General features: G+C 40.3%; 2 protein-coding genes and 1 long non-coding RNA gene across 8 annotated transcripts in view; 2 read left to right on the top strand and 1 right to left on the bottom strand.

Moving 5' to 3' along the window:
* The window catches only part of LOC111969381 (E3 ubiquitin-protein ligase Arkadia), a 43269-nt gene extending 36938 nt beyond the window's left edge, over positions 1-6331 (top strand). For 2 of the 5 annotated variants that reach the window (XM_023995474.1, XM_023995473.1), the window contains exons 7-15: positions 462-723; positions 1542-1902; positions 2053-2178; positions 2390-2507; positions 2983-3063; positions 3261-3356; positions 3680-3772; positions 4269-4372; positions 4775-6331. In XM_023995474.1, coding sequence (XP_023851242.1) covers positions 462-723; positions 1542-1902; positions 2053-2178; positions 2390-2507; positions 2983-3063; positions 3261-3356; positions 3680-3772; positions 4269-4372; positions 4775-4895 — 1362 coding nt within the window. In that variant the 3' untranslated portion in view covers positions 4896-6331. The remainder of the gene's footprint in view (positions 1-461; positions 724-1541; positions 1903-2052; positions 2179-2389; positions 2508-2982; positions 3064-3260; positions 3357-3679; positions 3773-4268; positions 4373-4774) is intronic. The other 3 variants (XM_023995475.1, XM_023995477.1, XM_023995476.1) reach the window with 3 other exon arrangements.
* Positions 6332-12047: 5716 nt separating this feature from the next.
* On the top strand, positions 12048-14606 carry LOC111969379 (G2/mitotic-specific cyclin-B2). The gene is made up of 8 exons (XM_023995470.3): positions 12048-12205; positions 12580-12696; positions 12798-13061; positions 13159-13317; positions 13394-13630; positions 13820-13960; positions 14097-14207; positions 14331-14606. Exons 1-8 carry the CDS (start codon positions 12179-12181, stop codon positions 14445-14447), a joined length of 1173 nt encoding a protein of 390 aa, XP_023851238.1. The 5' UTR covers positions 12048-12178; the 3' UTR covers positions 14448-14606.
* A 98-nt stretch (positions 14607-14704) lies between these two features.
* On the bottom strand, positions 14705-18488 carry LOC139022518 (uncharacterized). 2 transcript variants are annotated; one of them, XR_011480498.1, is made up of 3 exons: positions 18385-18488; positions 16880-17049; positions 14705-16711 (listed from the first exon to the last, which is right to left on the bottom strand). It is a non-coding gene; the product is annotated as an uncharacterized lncRNA (long non-coding RNA). The 2 variants fall into 2 exon arrangements; XR_011480497.1 differs by lacking the exon at positions 18385-18488 and having other exon boundaries at positions 16880-18378.
* Between the last annotated feature and the right edge of the window lie 60 nt (positions 18489-18548).

Here is an 18548-nt window from a genome sequence, read left to right as displayed (position 1 = left end):
CTACATGTAGGTACCGCCCTCAGCTACAGCTCAGAGAAAGGAGACATRCTGCCTGAATAAGGTGAATAAGTCATGTTTTATGCATCAGTCTAAATATGATTATTTATTTGAATAATTCAACGAGGGATGGCTGCTACTATGATTTGAAACTCCATCACTTAGATTGAATTTTCTCAGACGGTTTACTGCAGTCTAAACTGTGAAGCCCATTGTCTTGTACTTGTATCTTGTGCTTTGTGCTGGCTGGACCATGAAGCCCTGTGGTTTTAGTTTAGTGTTTTGCTGGTTAGTTATACATTTTGTCACTACAGAGATCAAAGTCAGACAGTAGCACCATAACATCATATTCTGGTTCTACTCTCTCCATACCTCCCTTCCCTGTATCTCTCTCCCCTATTCTTTCCTTTTCATTCCCTTCCTCTCCTCTCCAACCCTCCTATCTCTGTCTCTCCCCTCCCAAGCAGACTCTGCCGGTCGACCTGAGCAACAGTGGCTTGCGGAGCGGCGGGGGCAGCGGGGCCGGTAGTTTCCATGGMACCTCAGCCTTTGACCCGTGCTGCCCAGGCTCCACGTCGCGGCCCACTGTCTACAACTCCCAGAATGCAACGGGGCCAGGGCCCAGCCAGCCCAGCGCAGTGGTGGACTCCTTCAGCTCAGCCATGGTGGCCCAGCCTCAGCCACAGCCACAGCTATCCACCTGCAGGCACTTCATGCACCCCTCCTGTGAGTAGAGCTACATCTGCACCAAAAGGGAGATGGCCTTTTATTTTGGGGGGTGAAGTTATTTTGTGGTTAGATTTGTGTGTGGTTTCTATTGTTTAAGTGTTGATTTGATAGGAATATGAAATGCTGCAGTAGTAACTATAGTGTATTATTCCCATGCAGAACCTGCATACTACTGTACTAAACACGTGAGCCTTTAGGATATATACATACCTGTCTCTTATACACATCTAGATGTGTATAAGAGCACGTGAGCCTTTAGGATATATACAGTAACTATTACCACCAGACCTTGAAAGATTATGCCGACAACGGCACTCTTGAAACCCAGTGCTAATAGTAATTAAGAGAAAYACCTGATGTTTAATGTGCTAAGTGCTGCGGGTGTGCTACCAAACAGGCCCTGTTAATTGCTGATTCTCCTCAGAATAGATCTGTGTGGAATGAGAAGGAGTGTGGCGGGGCTCCCTGGTGGGGCCATATTTAGAGGGATAATTGGAACTGTTGGCGCACCTGTCTAGTCCCTACACTCAGTCACGTCAGACAGTCATTCCTGCTCCGGCCACCTTCTCTCTGCAGTAGGGAGGGAGGGAGGGAGGGACAGAGACAGAGGGTCTGGGTCTGTACGGGGTCTCAGGTGGGAGACCTGCTCAGCACAGGGAGCAGCCAGGCAGCATGTTTCAGTGAGGAGAGTCATAACTGATGATGATGATCAGGTGTCATCATTAGGAAGGGGACTTAAAGGCGATCTGGTAAGGTGTTACTAACTACTTATCAACTTTCTCCCACCATTCTCACTCTGTCTCTCTGACACCCAGACGCCCCCCTGGCACGCTCCCTGCACCACCAGCCCTCTAACACCTGCCCCCATTCCCATGGTAACCCTCCTCCCCCTCCTCAGCCCACTCCACAGGGTGACTACGTCATCCCCCACCCCATCCATCCCTTCCACACGCCCCTGCCTTCCCACCCCCCTGGCCACGCTGTGCCCCCACCCCCCCCTGCCCCTCTGCCTGCCCACCACCTCACAGGCTCCAGTGCCCCCCAACACCTGCCCACAGAGCACCAGGCCCTGCAGCACCACATGCCCGCGCTGGGGACCTCTGTGCAGAGGCTGCACCAGCACGAGATGCTGCAGAGGATGGAGGTTCAGAGACGCAGGATGATGCAACACCCCACGTGAGTGTAGCCTCTGTCCAACCCGTCTGATGGCAGCAACACAACTGCTAGCACAGACAGTAGCTTCCAATTGTCTGATTACAGGGACAATATTATGGTGTTTTCCATCTCATGTTTCTGATACACCTCTCTTTCTTCTCCTTTCTCCAGACGAGCACATGAGCGCCCCCCTCCACACCCCCACAGAATGCACCCCAACTACGGCCATGGCCACCACATCCACGTGCCCCAGACCATGTCGTCCCACCCACGACAATCTGAGCAGAGGACTGCATGGTTAGTACCATTTAGAGCAGTGGAGGGCCAGTGCCTTGCGTGTAGGGTCAAGAGTATTTTTTTTTTTTTTTTACCGACGTATATGTGTCCTGCTGTGTGCAAAGGATATAGTCAGTCATGTATGCCCTCATCTTCACTGTTAAAATGGCACCTGTGATGTCAATGTCTATGAGTTGATAAGGACTGTTGTTGGTCTGGTTCTCTTCTGTAGGGAGCTGGGTATCGAGGCTGGAGTGACCGTGGCGCCATATCCTTCAGGACACCTACACCCTCACCTGCCCCACTACCACCCTCCCCCAAGACTGCACCACTTCCCCATCCCCTTCATGGTGGGTGCACGACTGGCACCCTCACTCTAAGCACACGTGCCTACATTATAATAATTTCGAAGTATGGCTTAGATTAATGATGCTAGCCCTCTATTTATAACATCTGTTTTTTAAGGATGGTTTGTTGGGCCACATGAATAATGCRTTGGCAATTAATGGTGGCCCGTAAGGCATTTCAAGTGCATATTCAACATAACCAGCAGCCTGAAATCAATGGATGCCCCTTTGAAAAGATGTTAAAAGTTAATGTACAATGTCAGAAGATATGAAATTGTGAGACTTCTGTGGTTATCAAAAATGCCGTTTTCGGCAATGCTAACCAGACTTTATTCCCAAGTCAAGCAGTGTCAGCAGACTTAGTTAATAATGCTATATATCCCTATATGTGCTTCATGAACTGTAGCCYACAGAAACAAATGACTGTACTCCACTGAAGTGAATATATTTCCATGGAATTGTTTTGCCTCCCTCACAGCACACTGGCATGTCTGAAGTAACCTACCCGCACATTCGCTACATCTCATCCAGAATGACTGGATTTGGACGAACTTATGAGGTRACACTCGATTAGTAAAGAKMTAGTAACTAGGGCCTGGAGTTTTTCCTGCWCASGTCAGGTGGTGAGGAAACWCTCCTGGCCCTGGTAATTAGTTATGAAGGMGCTRAGAGCGTRTTATGGCTGTGGCTTATGAGCTGTGTGGAACTGAGTTGGCTCAGTCTCACGTTGGGTTGTTTTCCTGCCCTTTTCCTCAGGATCTGCTGCATTTAGAGGAGAGATTGGGGACTGTGAACCGAGGGGCCTCTCAGGGAACCATAGAGAGGTGCACTTACCCACACAAGTACAAAAAGGTGAGAGCACTCCTATAAAACTGTGTGTGTGTGCGTGTGTGTGTGTGTTTCAGAACATATCCTATTTAATGTAGTTTGATGTGATGTATTTTGTGCATGTCTGCACAAGATTTTATTCTGGGACAGAGTGCACACTCGGTGGTTATTTTGTGCTCCTTTCAAAATATGAATGTATTGCTATCGTTAAGTCAGATGCTGTAGAAACTAGAAAGTGTCCCTTTCAACCAAAGTTTCAGCCTTTAGAAAACATTGTAGGGAAAGATTCCATCTAGKTTTCCAAATGTATTTAAATAAGTAACCTAATAACCTGCTGCCCAATACAGAAGGTGTTGGAGACTGAGCGAGACATTGACGAACAGTTAACCCCTGAAGCATGGGCAACTATTGGGAAAAATATGCACGCAACCTCCGACTCGGTGAGAAAAAAATGAACAAATTCAATTTGGAAACATGTCTCTGCTCATTTATAGTTGTTAATGGTAGTAGGTTTGGGGGCAAGGGGATTCGGCAGTAGAAACATTTGATAGATTTTTTTTGTTTTATATTAATTTATTTAAAAATATAAAAAAATCCATATTACCTTGATCCATAGGGATGACATGACATGTTTTGTAGCCAGGACAAAATGACCATTCTCTGTGTCCTCATAGGGATATGTGTTCACCCTCATAATGCTTGTACTGTATACAGTAAGCCCTCTATCAGTCATAAAGGATAGTTTATTCACAAGTTGGTTTGTAGCTGTAATGTTTACACCCTGTGAACCCTGAATACATTTATTGTGTTTGACAGTAACCCTCATAGAATGGTCTCAGCCATTCCCTGTTTGTAATACGTCTTTATAATTTGAATAAAAGTTGTCTTTGTGGAAACTGTGGTGCTGTGTATCTATAATGGTGTTTTCATTAACAGAGAAAGCTGCATGGTAAGCAAGAAGAAGATGAGGGGGCGGACGAAGACACAGAGGAGAAATGCACCATCTGTCTGTCAATACTGGAGGAAGGGGAGGATGTCAGGTACAGTTATACTGTAGCATGTTTTTTAATGCGGGGCTGTTTGTGTGAGAACGACCACTCCTTTCCCACATTTTCTCTTGATATGCCGTGGAGATTTTCTCAACACCCAAAAGTATAGTAATCAGCAGAAAAGCCAATCCTTTGAGTGCCTGAAAATGACTGGTCTCAGAGGACATTTCTGGAGCTCAACATATGTGCTCATGTGATCAAGTGAGTTTAAGAGTTTCTGCCCTCTGTTGGTGTAATAATGTAAGAACTGTAATGTATGAATGATAATTTTCCTTTCAGCAAACCAAATTAAACATTTTATTCATTGTCATTTCATTCCAACTTCACATGATTTTTTCATTATGAAGATGGAATTCAAAGTCTATGTCTAACAATATATTCTCTCTTCCACAGACGCCTACCTTGTATGCATCTCTTCCATCAACTGTGTGTRGACCAATGGCTCCTCACCAATAAGAAGTGCCCCATCTGCAGAGTGGAYATCGAGGCGCAGTTGTCTGCCGTTGAGAGTTGATGCTGTTTTTCTAACAACTCTTTGTTGGAATTTTCTTTATTTGTTGTTTTGTTTGAATTTTTCTTCAGAACTGCAGTCAACCAAAGAGGGCATGAATTACCTGCGCAGATCCACTATGAGAAAATAAAAACATCAGGCTAAAAAAGCRTTGAGCCTAGAGTGCCAGCTATCACACAGTACAATACTGCTAGAATTGACATCTCCATTAAGGATTTAAAATGTTATTGTATTTATAAAGCTTTTATGTAGCTTTTGATTGTTTCCTCGTGTCATATTTTATTTTTATTTGTTTTATTTTTTGCATGGCTCCTCGCAATGCATTTCTTTGCACATRTATTGTGGGCTTCTCATRGCCTAACAACTTGCAGGTGAGGATAGCTGCTCWAGTAAAGAAGCATTTCTATATACCTAATGCCTTGCTTTACTRRAGTAGAAYGTYAACCTCCATTTAAAAACATTGCAGGACTCATTTTACCRATCATTGTATTGATTAGTTYATGTTTAGACAATGTGGTTTGCTAGTGGAAGACGTTTYRTTTCTAAGAAGGTAAATCAAGACATTCCTTAATTAGGAAAAWATCATGTTAAACTGATCAGCTGCTGTATTYRTGTTCACCCAGTATTTCTAGAGTGGGAATAAACTCAAACTTCACCTCACCTCCCAGAAAATGCACATGCGTGTCTTACACCTCTCCTGCACCACCTTGATTTGACTAAACACCATTCACACGTCATCTAATGTATTTTAAGGAAAAAGAAAATGAATGTCACATCTGTTCTTGACTGTTCTTTTTCAATGGAATGATTGTTGAGGTCTGCTGAGGATACAGTCTGTGTTCTGTTTGGATTTCTCCCTCAGACAGGCCCCAGATGGAAAACTGGGTTCTATAAGGGGATCTCAGGCCCACAGATGCAACCAGTTTCACATGAGCCTACAACCTGGGGATATCTGTTGTTTGGAAACTGGGAATGGCGTTGGTTTTTCCTTGCTTTTCGTTTATCCTCCGTTTCTTTTTTCAGAGGGAAATACACAGCGCTCAGCTCAGAATAATAAATAAGTAGCTGATTATTCTTACGTCCCAGATCATTGTTCTTACCCACACTTTCTCTCTCTGTCTCTCTGTCTCTGTAGCTGTGCAGCAGCAATTTCTCTCTGCTGCCATTGAAAAGATAACACTAATATTATTCTCGACTTGCTAACTTGCATATACTTGCACAGGAGAGAACAGACAGGAGTGTTGTAAAGAGAGTGCGCTGAGGCCATGTATTTCCACTCTGATTGCTGAGTTTTGGAAAAAATWAATAATTTTGAATGGAGTGTTGGAATGCAGTACTTATGGCAGGTATCCATGCATTCATAGACTTAATGGCACCGGGATGATATTCCATGGGATTTATATTAGTTTTAAAATAATATTAATAAAGTTAGAACTCTTTCCTGTGTCTGTTTATTTGTGCCTTACCGTTCACCTATGCATGTTAGTCCATATTTCACAACTGCACATTCAGAGGGATCTACTGACAAAAATATTGTTAACACTTGGTATTCACACCCCTAGACTTTTTCCAAATGTGTTAAAGCTTGAATTTAAAATGTATTACATTTAGATTTGCTTGTCATTGGCCTCCACACAATACCCCATAATGTTAAAGTGGAATGAATTAAGTTTTACATTTTTTTTACTAATGAATTAAAAATGAAAAGCTGAAGTGTCTTGAGTCAATAAGTATTCAACTCTTTTGTTATGGAAAGCCTAAATTCCATGAGTAAAAATGTGCTTAAGTCACATAAGTTGCATGGACTCTGTGTGCAATTCTAGTGTTAATATGATTTTTGAATGACTACMTCATCTCTGTACTCCACAYATACAATTATCTGTAAGGTCCCTTAGTTGAGCAGTGAATTTCAACCACAAAGACCAGGGAAGTTGACTGAGTGAAAAGAAGTCTGTACAGAATAAAAATATTCCAAAACATGCATCCTGTTTGCAACAAGGCACTAAATTAATACTGCAAAAKATGTGACAAAGTAATGAACTACTAGTCCTGAATACAAAGTGTTATGTTTGGGGAAAATCCAATACAACATTACTGAATACCACTCTCCATATTTTCAAGAATAGTGGTGGCTGCATCATGTTATGGGTATGCTTGTAATCATTAAGGACTGGGGAGTTTTTCAGGATAATAAAGAAACGGAATGGAGCTAAGCACAGGCAAAATCCTAGAGGAAAACCTGGTTCAGTCTGCTTTCCACCAGACACCGAGATTAATTCACCTTTCAGCAGGACAATAACCTAAAACACAGTTGCTTACAAAGAAGACAGTACATGTTTCTGAGTGACCGAGTCACAGTTTTGACTTAATTCTGCTTGAAAATCTATGGAAAGATTTGAAAATGGTTGTCTAGCATTGGTCAACAACCAATTTGACAGAGCTTGAAGAATTTAGAAAAAAATCATGGGCAAATATTGAACAATCCAGTTGTGAGACTTACCCAGAAAGACTGTAATTGCTGCCTTAAAGGCTACCAAAGGTGATTGTAACATGTATTCATAGGGTGTGAATACTTCTGTAAATTAGATATTTATGTATTTTGTTTACAGTAAACGAGCAAAAAATTATAAAAACATGTTTTCACTAGATGGGTGAGAGAAAAACATATTTAATCTATTTGGAAATCAGGCTGTAACACAACAAAATGTTGAATAAGTCAAGCGGTATGAATACTTTCTGAAGGTACTGTGGATGTAATATAGCAGTACTAAAAATGCCTATTCAACTCACCCCCCCAAAAAAATTGTTTGTGCCATGACAGTAAAAGGCATATAAACGGTTTATAATCTGTTTATAAGCCTTATGGCGAATCAAGTAAAGATTAACTGAAGTATCCATCCATGTATCCAAAGAGCCTGCAGCAAGAATAAAAAWACRTATTTTATCCATTCTATGTAGATTTTATGAATATTCCCCTTACTTATTACTACTCGTCAATCAGGGAAGACCATGTGTAGTGTTTCTTAATTAGAATAGCCAAGATTAGCAATTTGGTCAATTCATAGAATGTTATTTTGGCCAAGTGGATTTATCAGCAATATTGAGATGTGGCCTCTGCTGAGCAATAAATCCAAGCTGCAGACACTTTTTATTTTTCCTTTATTTAACTAGGCAAGGCAGTTAAGAACAAATTCTTATTTACAATGACGGCCTAGGAACAGTGGGTTACTGCCTTGTTCAGGGGCAGAACGACAGATTTKTACCTTGTCAACTCGGGGATTCRATCTAGCAACCTTTCGGTTGCTGACCCAACGCTCTAGGATACCTGGGGCCTAAGGTTGTGTAAATGGTATGGTGTGTGTTGCAAACATTGATGCAACTATTTTCTCTCTTTTCTTCAAATGACATTTCAAATGACATTCAAATGGCATTGCTTTTTGTAATTTAAAAGGAAAGTGTCGTTTTTGGATGAGTAGTGTCAATTTCTCTTTGATTGGGTCGTCACTAGCTAGCTACCCCAGCCACAAAGTCATAAAACCCGCCTATTTCTACAATTGATCTTCTTAAAATKTAATTTGAAACATAACCTTAACCCTAACTTTAAACACACTGCTAACCGTATGCCTAAACCTAACCATTTGTATTCATGAATTTTGACTGTATAGCCAATTGTGACCTTGTAGCTGTGGTAACTAGTGGAAACCCTTTGATAGGAGTGTTCGTTCGTTGTCTAATCGGGTGGGGGTTCTCATAGATTTTTCTTTATTTTTATTCATAATACAAATCAACAACTTACATTTCTACAGCATACAAAACAGAACGCAGGTATTAACAATAAAATAATAAAACATACAAAAAATATCAGTGAAATAAAAAATAAAAAAACAATTCTAGTGCAATTGTAATCACTCTGAAAAAATATCATTATAATGATTCAGGAAAATGTTATTCTCGTTGTTGTTCACAAGGGATAATGTTTTAATAAGATAGTTAAATTCAATCATAGAAATATGTAATTTTGGTATAGAATTTTTGAATTTTTGTTTGTGTATGAAGTATTTGGCAACAAGAATAAAAAATTAACACTAATTTCAGTGGTCTTGTTATCATTGCAATGGTAACATATTATATCTTTCATGTCAAAAACATAGGCAGTGTTCATAATGGTAAATAAGTATTTTGCAAGGTTTTTCCAAAATTCTGACACAAATTTACATTCAAAGAACAAGTGAGACAGATTCTCACCTTCTTTTTCACAGAAAACNTGTTTGGATTTCTCCCTCAGACAGGCCCCAGATGGAAAACTGGGTTCTATAAGGGGATCTCAGGCCCACAGATGCAACCAGTTTCACATGAGCCTGCAACCTGGGGATATCTGTTTGGAACTGGGAATGGCATTGGTTTATCCCCGTTTCTTTTTTCAGAGGGAAATACACAGCGCTCAGCTCAGAATAATAAATAAGTAGCTGATTATTCTTACAACCCAGATCATTGTTCTTACCCACACTCTCCCTCTCTCTCTCTGTAGCTGTGCAGCAGCAATCTCTCTTTGCTGCCATTGAAAAGATAACACTAATATTATTCTCGACTTGCTAACTTGCATATACTTGCACAGGAGAGAACAGACAGGAGTGTTGTAAAGAGAGTGCGCTGAGGCCATGTATTTCCACTCTGATTGCTGAGTTTTGGAAAAAAGTAATAATTTTGAATGGAGTGTTGGAATGCAGTACTTATGGCAGGTATCCATGCATTCATAGACTTAATGGCACCAGGATGATATTCCATGGGATTTATATTAGTTTTAAAATAATATTAATAAAGTTAGAACTCTTTCCTGTGTCTGTTTATTTGTGTCTTACCATTCACCTATGCATGTTGGTCCATATTTCACAACTGCATGTTGAGGGATCTACTATCAACAAAAAATATTGGTAACATTGGTATTCACACCCCTAGACTTTTTCCAAATTTTGTGTTCCAGCTTGAATTTAAAATTGATTACATTTTGATTTTTTTTTGTCAGTGGCCTATACTTAATACCCCATAATGTTAGTGGAATTCCGTTTTTTTTTTTACTAATTAAAAATGAAAAGCTGAAATGTCATGAGTCAATAAGTATTCAACCTTTTTGTTATGGCAAGCCTCAAGTTCAGGAGTGAAAATGTGCTTAAGTCACAAGATGTATGGACTCCGTGTGCAATAATAGTGTTTAATATGATTTTTGAATGACTACCTCATCTCTGTACCCCACACATACAATTATATGTAAGGGCCCTCATTTAAGCAGTGAATTTCAAACACAAAGAGCAGGGAGGTTTTCCAATGCCTCGCTAAGAAGGGCACCTATTGGTAGATTACATTTTTTTTAAAGAGCAGACATTGAATATCCCATTGCGCATGGTGAAGATATTAATTACACTTTGGATGGTGTATCAATACACCTAGTCACTACAGAGATACAGGCGTCCTACCTAACTTAGTTCCCGGAGAGTAAGGAAACCGCTCATGGATTTCACCATGAAACCTATGGTGACTAAAAAAGTTACAGGGTTTAATGGCTGTGATAGGAGAAAACAGGATGGATCAAGAATGTAGTTACTCCACAATACTAACCTAATTGACAGAGTGAAAAGGAAGACTGTACAGAATAAAAAATATTCACATACAACACATTACTGAGTACCACTCCACATTTTCAAGCATAGTGGTGGCTGAATTATATTATGGGTATGCTTGTAATCGTTAAGGAATGGGGAGTTTTTCAGGATAAAAAAGAATCGGTATGAAGCTAAGCACTGGCAAAATCCTACAGGAAAGCGCCGTTCAGTCTGCTTTCCACCAGACACTGGGAGATTAATTCACCTTTCAGCAGGACAATAACCTTAAACACAGTTGCTTACAAATTAGACGGTACATGTTCCTGATTGGCCAAGTCACAGTTTTGACTTAATTCTGCTTGAAAATCTATGGCAAGATTTAAAAATGGTTTTCTATCATTGATCAACAACCAATTTGACAAAGCTTGAAGAATTTCTTTAAAAAATATGGGCAAATATTGTACAATCCAGTTGTGCAAAGCTCTTAGAGACTTACCTAGAATGACTCCATAATTGCTGCCTTAAAGGCTCCCAAAGGTGATTGTAACATGTATTGACAGGGTGTGAATACTTATGTAAATTAGATGTTTATGTATTTCATGTACAAAAAACTAGCAAAAAAATATGAAAACATGTTTTCTCTAGATGATAGGGTGAGAAAAAAATTCTCTATTTAATCCATTTGGAATTCAGGCTGTAACACAACAAAATGTGGAGTAAGTCAATGGGTATGAATGCTTTTTGAAGGCACTGTAGATGGGATATAGCAGTAATAAAAATGCCTATTCAGCTCCTGCGTATAAACTGTTTATAATCTGTAGTCCTTATGGTGAATCATTAAGTAAAGATTAACTGAAGTATCCATCCATGTATCCAAAGAGCCTGCAGCAAGAATAAAAAACTTATTTTATGCATTCTATGTAGATTTTATGAATATTCCCCTTACTTATTACTACTCATCAATCAGTGAAAACCAAGTGTAGTGTTTAGCCAAGAGTAGCCAAGATTAGCATTTTGGTCAATTCATAAAATATATGTTATTTTGGCCAAGTGGATTTATCAGCAATATATACATTTATGAAGATTTTACACTATTGTGGAAAGATGTACTGCTTGGATTCTTTACCTAAGATAGATATAAGTTGAAACAATTTTATGTAATTCATTTAATTATTATTTTGGCCAAATTTCATATTCACAAATATACATTTACAAACAAAACACCACATTGTCTTACCTTACAAAAAAAAAATGGTACTATATTTTAAGACAATTAAATACTCTACCAACAAAAAAGCTGTTAGAATTATAAGTGTATGTATGTCCCTTAAGGTCCTTGTGTAATGTGATATTGTACCCCCTCGCCCAATTGTCCTTTGTATCTTATTTATGTATACTTGTGTTCCCCCGTGTACTTTCTGTATTGATTTGTTGTTGGAAAAAAAGAGGAAAAGAAATTAGATCCGTTCTGATTGTGCGACGTCATTCGTGGTTTCTCTTTGGCAACCAATGAAAGAGGTGCATTCTATGAAGCGGTATCCAATTAGAATCAACAGAGCGGTATTTGAATGACTGTGGAATTGTTCGTTGAGACGTGTTTACTTGGGCCTTGTGTCTGTGGAGATAGCGAGCAAATAACAGAACTCAAAGCGGGCTGTCTAACTGCCGTGTTTTTAACAAAGTGTGAAGATGTCGTCATTTGAAGTTCGTGCTGCGGTGAGTTTTTACAATATGGACTAGCTAATTTGTTTGTGTGCATGTTACTCACAGGTAACGTTACTTGCGCTTGTGAAAGTAATACGGCTTGCGTAGTCGTCTGCTTTCAGCTTGCTATTTTTTGTTTAGCTAGCCAAGTTATCTAGTAGGTAAGCAACTACAATGCCTAAAAATTGAGTTATTTAACCTGCCTGAACATCTAGCTAGGTAAGTTACCTAGTGTAATGTGGCATGGTTAAATTGAACGTTTTGTCATTAACTGACGACGTTAGTAGGCAATTTCTTTGCTGTGTTAGCTAGCAAGAGATGCGAAACTTATTAGTTATAATTTGTGTTCACATGGTTGGTTTGACGGGTCATTTCGTCTTAAACAGTTAAGGAACGCAGACAACCCAGCACTAATGGGAAAAGCAAACGTAGCTGGAGTAAGAAGGGCTGTGTTTGGAGAGCTGTCCAACTTTCCTAATGCCAGCAAAGCGGTGCTGTCCAAGGTATGTTGTCTTACACGGTAATATTTGGTCCATTGTCTGTATGATTTCACTAGTTACTCACCCAGATCGTTCTCAAACATGCCTCTCTATACTCTCTACAGAAGACTGTTGCTGCTAAGGCTTCAACCAAACAATCTGTGAACCAAAAAGACCAGCCAGCAGCTGTTCGGCCTCAACGTTCCCCAGTGCCTCAAGTTCCTCAGCCTGGAGAGTCTGCTAACGTGTCCATGAAAGAAGAGGAATTGTGTCAGGCGTTCTCAGTAGCTCTACTTGCTGTAGAAGACATTGACGAAGGGGATTCAGACATGCCACAACTGTGCTCTGAATATATAAAGGATATCTATGGATATTTGCAGCTCCTTGAGGTAACTTGTGCTTTCTCTCTAGGCTAACATGGTGCTGACTCGTTAAATATTTTGTACTGGTCTCACTGTCTATCTTGATGTCTTCCTCTCTCAACAGACCCAGCAGTCTGTCCGGCCCAAGTACATGAATGGCTATGAGATCAATGGACGCATGCGCGCTCTCCTGATTGACTGGCTGATTCAGGTGCATTCCAGGTTCCAGCTACTGCAGGAGACTCTTTATTTGACTGTGGCCATCCTAGATCGCTTTCTTCAGGTAAGCCTTGTTAAAAAAAAAGTTTTTTGAATTGTATATCCCTTTGTTCACTTTTTTATAACCCCTCTCTATCAAGGTGCAAACTATTGGCCGCAAGAAGCTCCAGCTGGTTGGCGTGACTGCCATGTTGTTGGCATCCAAGTATGAAGAGATGTATTCCCCGGAGATTGGCGATTTCGTTTACATCACAGACAATGCATTCACCAAGGCCCATATTCGGGAGATGGAACAGCTGATTCTGCAGAGTCTGAACTTTGAGCTTGGACGGCCTCTACCCCTACACTTCCTCAGGAGAGCCTCGAAGGCTGGCAATGTAGGTTATTCAATGACATGCATGTTTTCATAGTTTTTCCTTTACTGGTGTAGTTTTTAAAGTTGCCTATCAACATGAACTGCAATTATTTAATTGTTAGAGGTGGAAAAGCAATCAACAACCGACGGGTTACCAGAAGGTTACATTATTACTTGCATGCAGTGACTTAACCAGTGGTTGTGTTTTCAGGCTGATGTTGAGAAGCACACACTAGCCAAATACCTCATGGAACTGACCCTCCTTGACTATGACATGGTGCACTACCATCCTTCTGAGATTGCTGCTGCAGCCTTGTGCCTCTCCCAGCTGCTGCTTGATGAGCTCAACTGGGTAAGCTGCTCTCCTGGCAATTATTGGGATGTTTATGGGATGTGTCCACTCAGATTATCATAGATTACATTCAAACTGATTTGGTGCTAGCAACATATGGTCAATTTTTTTATTATTGGTTATGCTTCTTGTGCAGACTCCAACGCAGGAGCATTACTCTACCTATAATGAGAACCACCTCAAGCCAATCATGCAGCACATTGCCAAAAATGTTGTCTCTGTCAATGAAGGGCGAACAAAGCTTCAGGTAAGTTGTCTGATAGCTTGACCTTGCTCTAGTGATTTTAATCTTAAACCATTGGATTTGGGTAATATGATTACATGCCAGATCTTGGAAAGAACCATAACCATTGACTAACTTGTGTTCCAGGCTGTCAAGAATAAGTATGCAAGCAGCAGGCTAATGAGGATCAGCCTCATCCCTCAGCTGAAGTCTGCAGTTGTAAATGACATGGCTGCTGCTCTGCTCCCAGAACATAAACCCTGATGTCATGTGATTACGGACTGATTCTTAATCTGCTGCACTTTATTTTTTAACTAGTTTTTTGTCTTTAAGAATCTATCGTGAGAGCCTTTTTAGACTGCTGCTTTTAAGTACATGTAAATATTTAAATTTGTACAAATAAAAGTTTTGAACCATCTTAAATATTGTCTAGATGCATTTTGAGTGTATGCTTAAACATAGCTGTGTATCCATTATTTGGTAAGTCAATGTTGAATAGTCATTAAAATCCAAAGCCACAGCCTAGTTTAAATTTTATTCTTAATGGAGTATCAGAGTGAAACGCCACCTGTAGTCAAAGTATTAACACTCCAAATGTGAACAGGAGTATAATGCATTTCATAAACAACTAATAGTTGTGCTACAATAACGTTATGGGCCAGCCATTTCATTAAGACATGTAACTTTACCTCTAAATGAAATACAGTAATTATGGTAAAGTTTATTGACTATACTGTAGGGTTTTACAGCCCTGTGTTCCTGAACAAACAGCTGCACCTTTCATCAAGCTGCCCTGGGATGTTGCAGTTAACATGTAGTCTCGCCAACGCTTATTGACCAACTGGTAAAGCTACAAACATCTAGGATCAAGCTATGGGGAAGTAGTATTTCCTGTCCAGCTAGGGCAGGATGAGAAAGGCCGGGTTGAGCGTGCAAAAATCACTAACGTCTTTAATTACATGAAAAGCACAGTAACTACATTAGTACATGTTTTAAGACTCATTTGCCATAATGCACAAATGTATTTTCCACCATACAGGACCACAACTATGCCTGTAAAAAAATATATATATATTAGGGCTCTTCAATCCATAGTGCTGAAGATCTGCTGCAGCGCAATTAGACTACATTCACGGTAAACGCTTCAATCGGAAATTATATTTTTAACACGGCTCTTCCAAGCTACTTCCGTGATATGGATTGAAACCAGCCCTTAATGATTTTCATAAATGGAGAATGCGAAAGCTGTGGAAACCAGCAAGAAAGAGGTCAATGGAATTCTTTGCTTTCACCTGAAAGAACAAACTCGTCTAATGACCCATACTGTGCACTAAAATGTAATAAAAGCAGAATTGAGTAGAAAATACAATTTAAATTAAGTGAAATTTAACACAGTATTGACAATTCCTAAATGTCAAGATGTACATACAGTATACCTAGAATTGTAGCTCTTATGTAAACAAATTATCCTCCAGTAACTAGGCCCATCTCTAGTTTGGCAACCTTTCAAAATATACAAGAATTACTAGCTGTGGCAGAAGTGACCAGTCTGTCCAAGTTAATACTTGTAGCTACTGATAAAGTGCTTATAAACCACAGAGTACAGTACACTGTGGCCCAAGAGTTCTAGGGATATCACTCGCGTTTTGGAAATAAGAGCAGGGGATTCCTGAAGACTTAACTATTGAAAGTTACACTGCATTTCCTTTTCCCACAAGTGATTGCATTTGTTTAGCTGACCAATAACAATTGGCAATGTTTTGAGCACTTGGTTATCAAACCCATTTGATCATTGTTTTTCTGGTGAAATGCATTGCTGAAGTTATAAAATCACAGTGCAATGAACTATTAAAATGTCCATTTTATGTAAATGTCTTGTCAACATATTTTTATAGCCAATACATCTAAATTCAGCTTAGCAGCACAAATCCCCTTTCAGATAATTGTTTAAACAGACAGTGGCTTCTTGGAAACAACCCAGAATTCATTTTAAAACCCTTTCATTTCCAAAATGAGAAATATGAAAAATGTAATTACAACCTGGTTCCACATATCATGCATATAATTTATATGCATCCACAATATCACCTTATAACCATAGCGAAGTGAAAAAGATAGGGAGGGAGAATGTAGAAAGCTATATAAATACAATAAATATTTGTTCAGTGCTCACAGGGATTGTGTAGCGATTTGCCCCTGGACAATAAAGTATTGCCCTCAGATCCTCATAAAAAATAGAACTTCATTGCAAGCCTGACACTCGTCTGTCCAGAATAACAGGAAGTTACATCCAGAAGAAGGCTACAATACAGGAGTGGTGGGAAAAAATGTTGGTTTCTCTCTTCTCTCACAAAATCTCTTTTGTTTGGTAGCTCTATCTCCTCCCTTCAGTCAGTAGAGGTGTGTACTTCTCTCCTGGTGATTGACAGTCAGCTGTTATTCATGCAGCGCCTAGATCTTGCTGACGTAGTTGTTGGGGAACAGGCCTTGCTTTGCCCGTAGCCTCCCCGTCCACCAGCCAGAAGCATCTGATCAAGAAAGAAGACTTTGCTTACAATGGGACTAAAGTCCAAAGTGTTACATTTTTTAAAAGTGTGAAAGCGTTAAAGTGCAAATGTTTTATGCACCCCCCACCAAACAAAATCCAATAATTTTCCCTTTGTGCGATGATGTGATTTCTGCCTCCTGTGTATTACCTTCCTTGATGATGTCGATGACGTCGTCTGCATTGAAGCTGAGCTCATCTGTGTCCTGAGCATCATAGGCATAAAGGGCTTTGCACTGGGGCACCTGGGGCTTGGGTTTGGGGGCAGGTTTGGGTCGCCCCCCTCCTGGTGGTGGTCTACTGACCGACTGTCTTTGGACACTGAGGAATAAAGAGAAAGACAACAGGAGCGAGCCTTAGATATCAAAGAAAAGTCGCCTCCTCCTTCATTAGTGTGACACTATTCTACTGGCTGACTAGAACACTACAGTCAGTCATTAGGAAAGCTGGTGATTGTGTGGCTTTAGCAAAGGATGTGAAGTTATCAATATTGGGATGAAAGAACATACCATGTGAGTTTGTGTGGTAGTTATTATTGGATTGGTTTGTGCTTACTCCATTGTTTCTTTCAAAGACACCTGACTAAATAGAATTTGATATGCACAGTTCCACCACAAGATGGCGAGCCATCCCATAGATTTGTCTCAGTACAACTATGTACAACACTATTGGTGCCTTTCCAATTAGGATTTACCCCAGTGTTTTACCCAGAAGGCTCTTTTGTGTTTCCATTTACGTGGGCCGGTACCCGTGTCTCACTGGGCCATGGCTCCGGCGGACCTGCTCTGACTTGGCGCCGAGGCAAGGCCCTGGGTACTTTTCAGCTGGTACTTACAGTACATAACAATGTCTAACAGTGAACTTTAACACCTTCTCATAAAGCAACAGTTTTGAAAGATGCAAAGATGGTTGATTATGCGCACCACAAGTCTTTAGTGTCATACTAAAGACTAGTTATTGTGGAAACACAACACTAGAGCTCACGTTAGCATAAAACACTGGTAACCCCATGGTGTGGGGGTAAGTCTCATTGGAAATCACCACATGGTATTATGGAGTGTAAAACACTGGAAAGTTATTTGTAAATACAGTCAATTAACTTGAGAAGGCTAGAGATGAAAAATGAAAAAAACACACACAACCCCTTCACGAAGTCAACCAATAAGCGAACTATCACACCAAAGGAATCACCAATAAAAAAGTAATGTCTTGCTTCCCCAAGATATGTATCCAGGATATCTCAAAACCATTGAGACGTACCCAATGGAGCTTTTCCATGTTAACTGACACCAGACCCGATTTTGGGAGAAAAAAGCAAGCCCAGTAATTTGCAAGCAGTGGGATCTAGCGATATTATATGACAATAGATTCCATATCAGGAATCCATATCATGCCTTTGAAGGTATAATTCTGGAGCAAAATAACTCTTCAACAACAGAATGATTGACAGCATGTTACTGGGCTCCGACTTTTTCCAGTAGTTTCATCCAATCAGATGATAGGTTTTGCCTTCTGTTAGAGAGATGTCTACAAGCAAGAAGGAGAGCATCTAGCTACAGGAGAGCCAGGGAGAGATATACACATCATGCCAGTGAGCTGCGCCTGGCTTGGCTAAGGCCTGAACCATCACCCAACACACCGCAAACACTGACTCACATTCCTCCATTCGAAGCTGTCCAGGCGCCTCCGTTACTATAAAGGAATACATCATCCAAGTTACAGCAGGACTCTGTGTGTGTGTGTGTGTGTGTGTGTGTGTGTGTGTGTGTGTGTGTGTGTGTGTGTGTGTGTGTGTGTGTGTGTGTGTGTGTGTGTGTGTG

Source organism: Salvelinus sp. IW2-2015, linkage group LG10 (assembly GCF_002910315.2).
Source record: "Salvelinus sp. IW2-2015 linkage group LG10, ASM291031v2, whole genome shotgun sequence".
NCBI classification, from domain to species: Eukaryota; Metazoa; Chordata; class Actinopteri; order Salmoniformes; family Salmonidae; genus Salvelinus; species Salvelinus sp. IW2-2015.
Note: the sequence above shows the minus strand (reverse complement) of the source record. Positions and strands in the feature narration are given on the sequence as shown.

What these genes read in the sequence shown, in the direction of transcription:
- LOC111969379 (XM_023995470.3), top strand. Translation starts at nt 12,179, where the DNA reads ATGTCGTCATTTGAAGTTCGTGCTGCG. An exon ending in GAGCCTCGAAGGCTGGCAAT is followed by an intron (nt 13,631 to 13,819) that starts GTAGGTTATTCA and finishes TTGTGTTTTCAG; the next exon opens with GCTGATGTTGAGAAGCACAC. An exon ending in TGCTTGATGAGCTCAACTGG is followed by an intron (nt 13,961 to 14,096) that starts GTAAGCTGCTCT and finishes CTTCTTGTGCAG; the next exon opens with ACTCCAACGCAGGAGCATTA.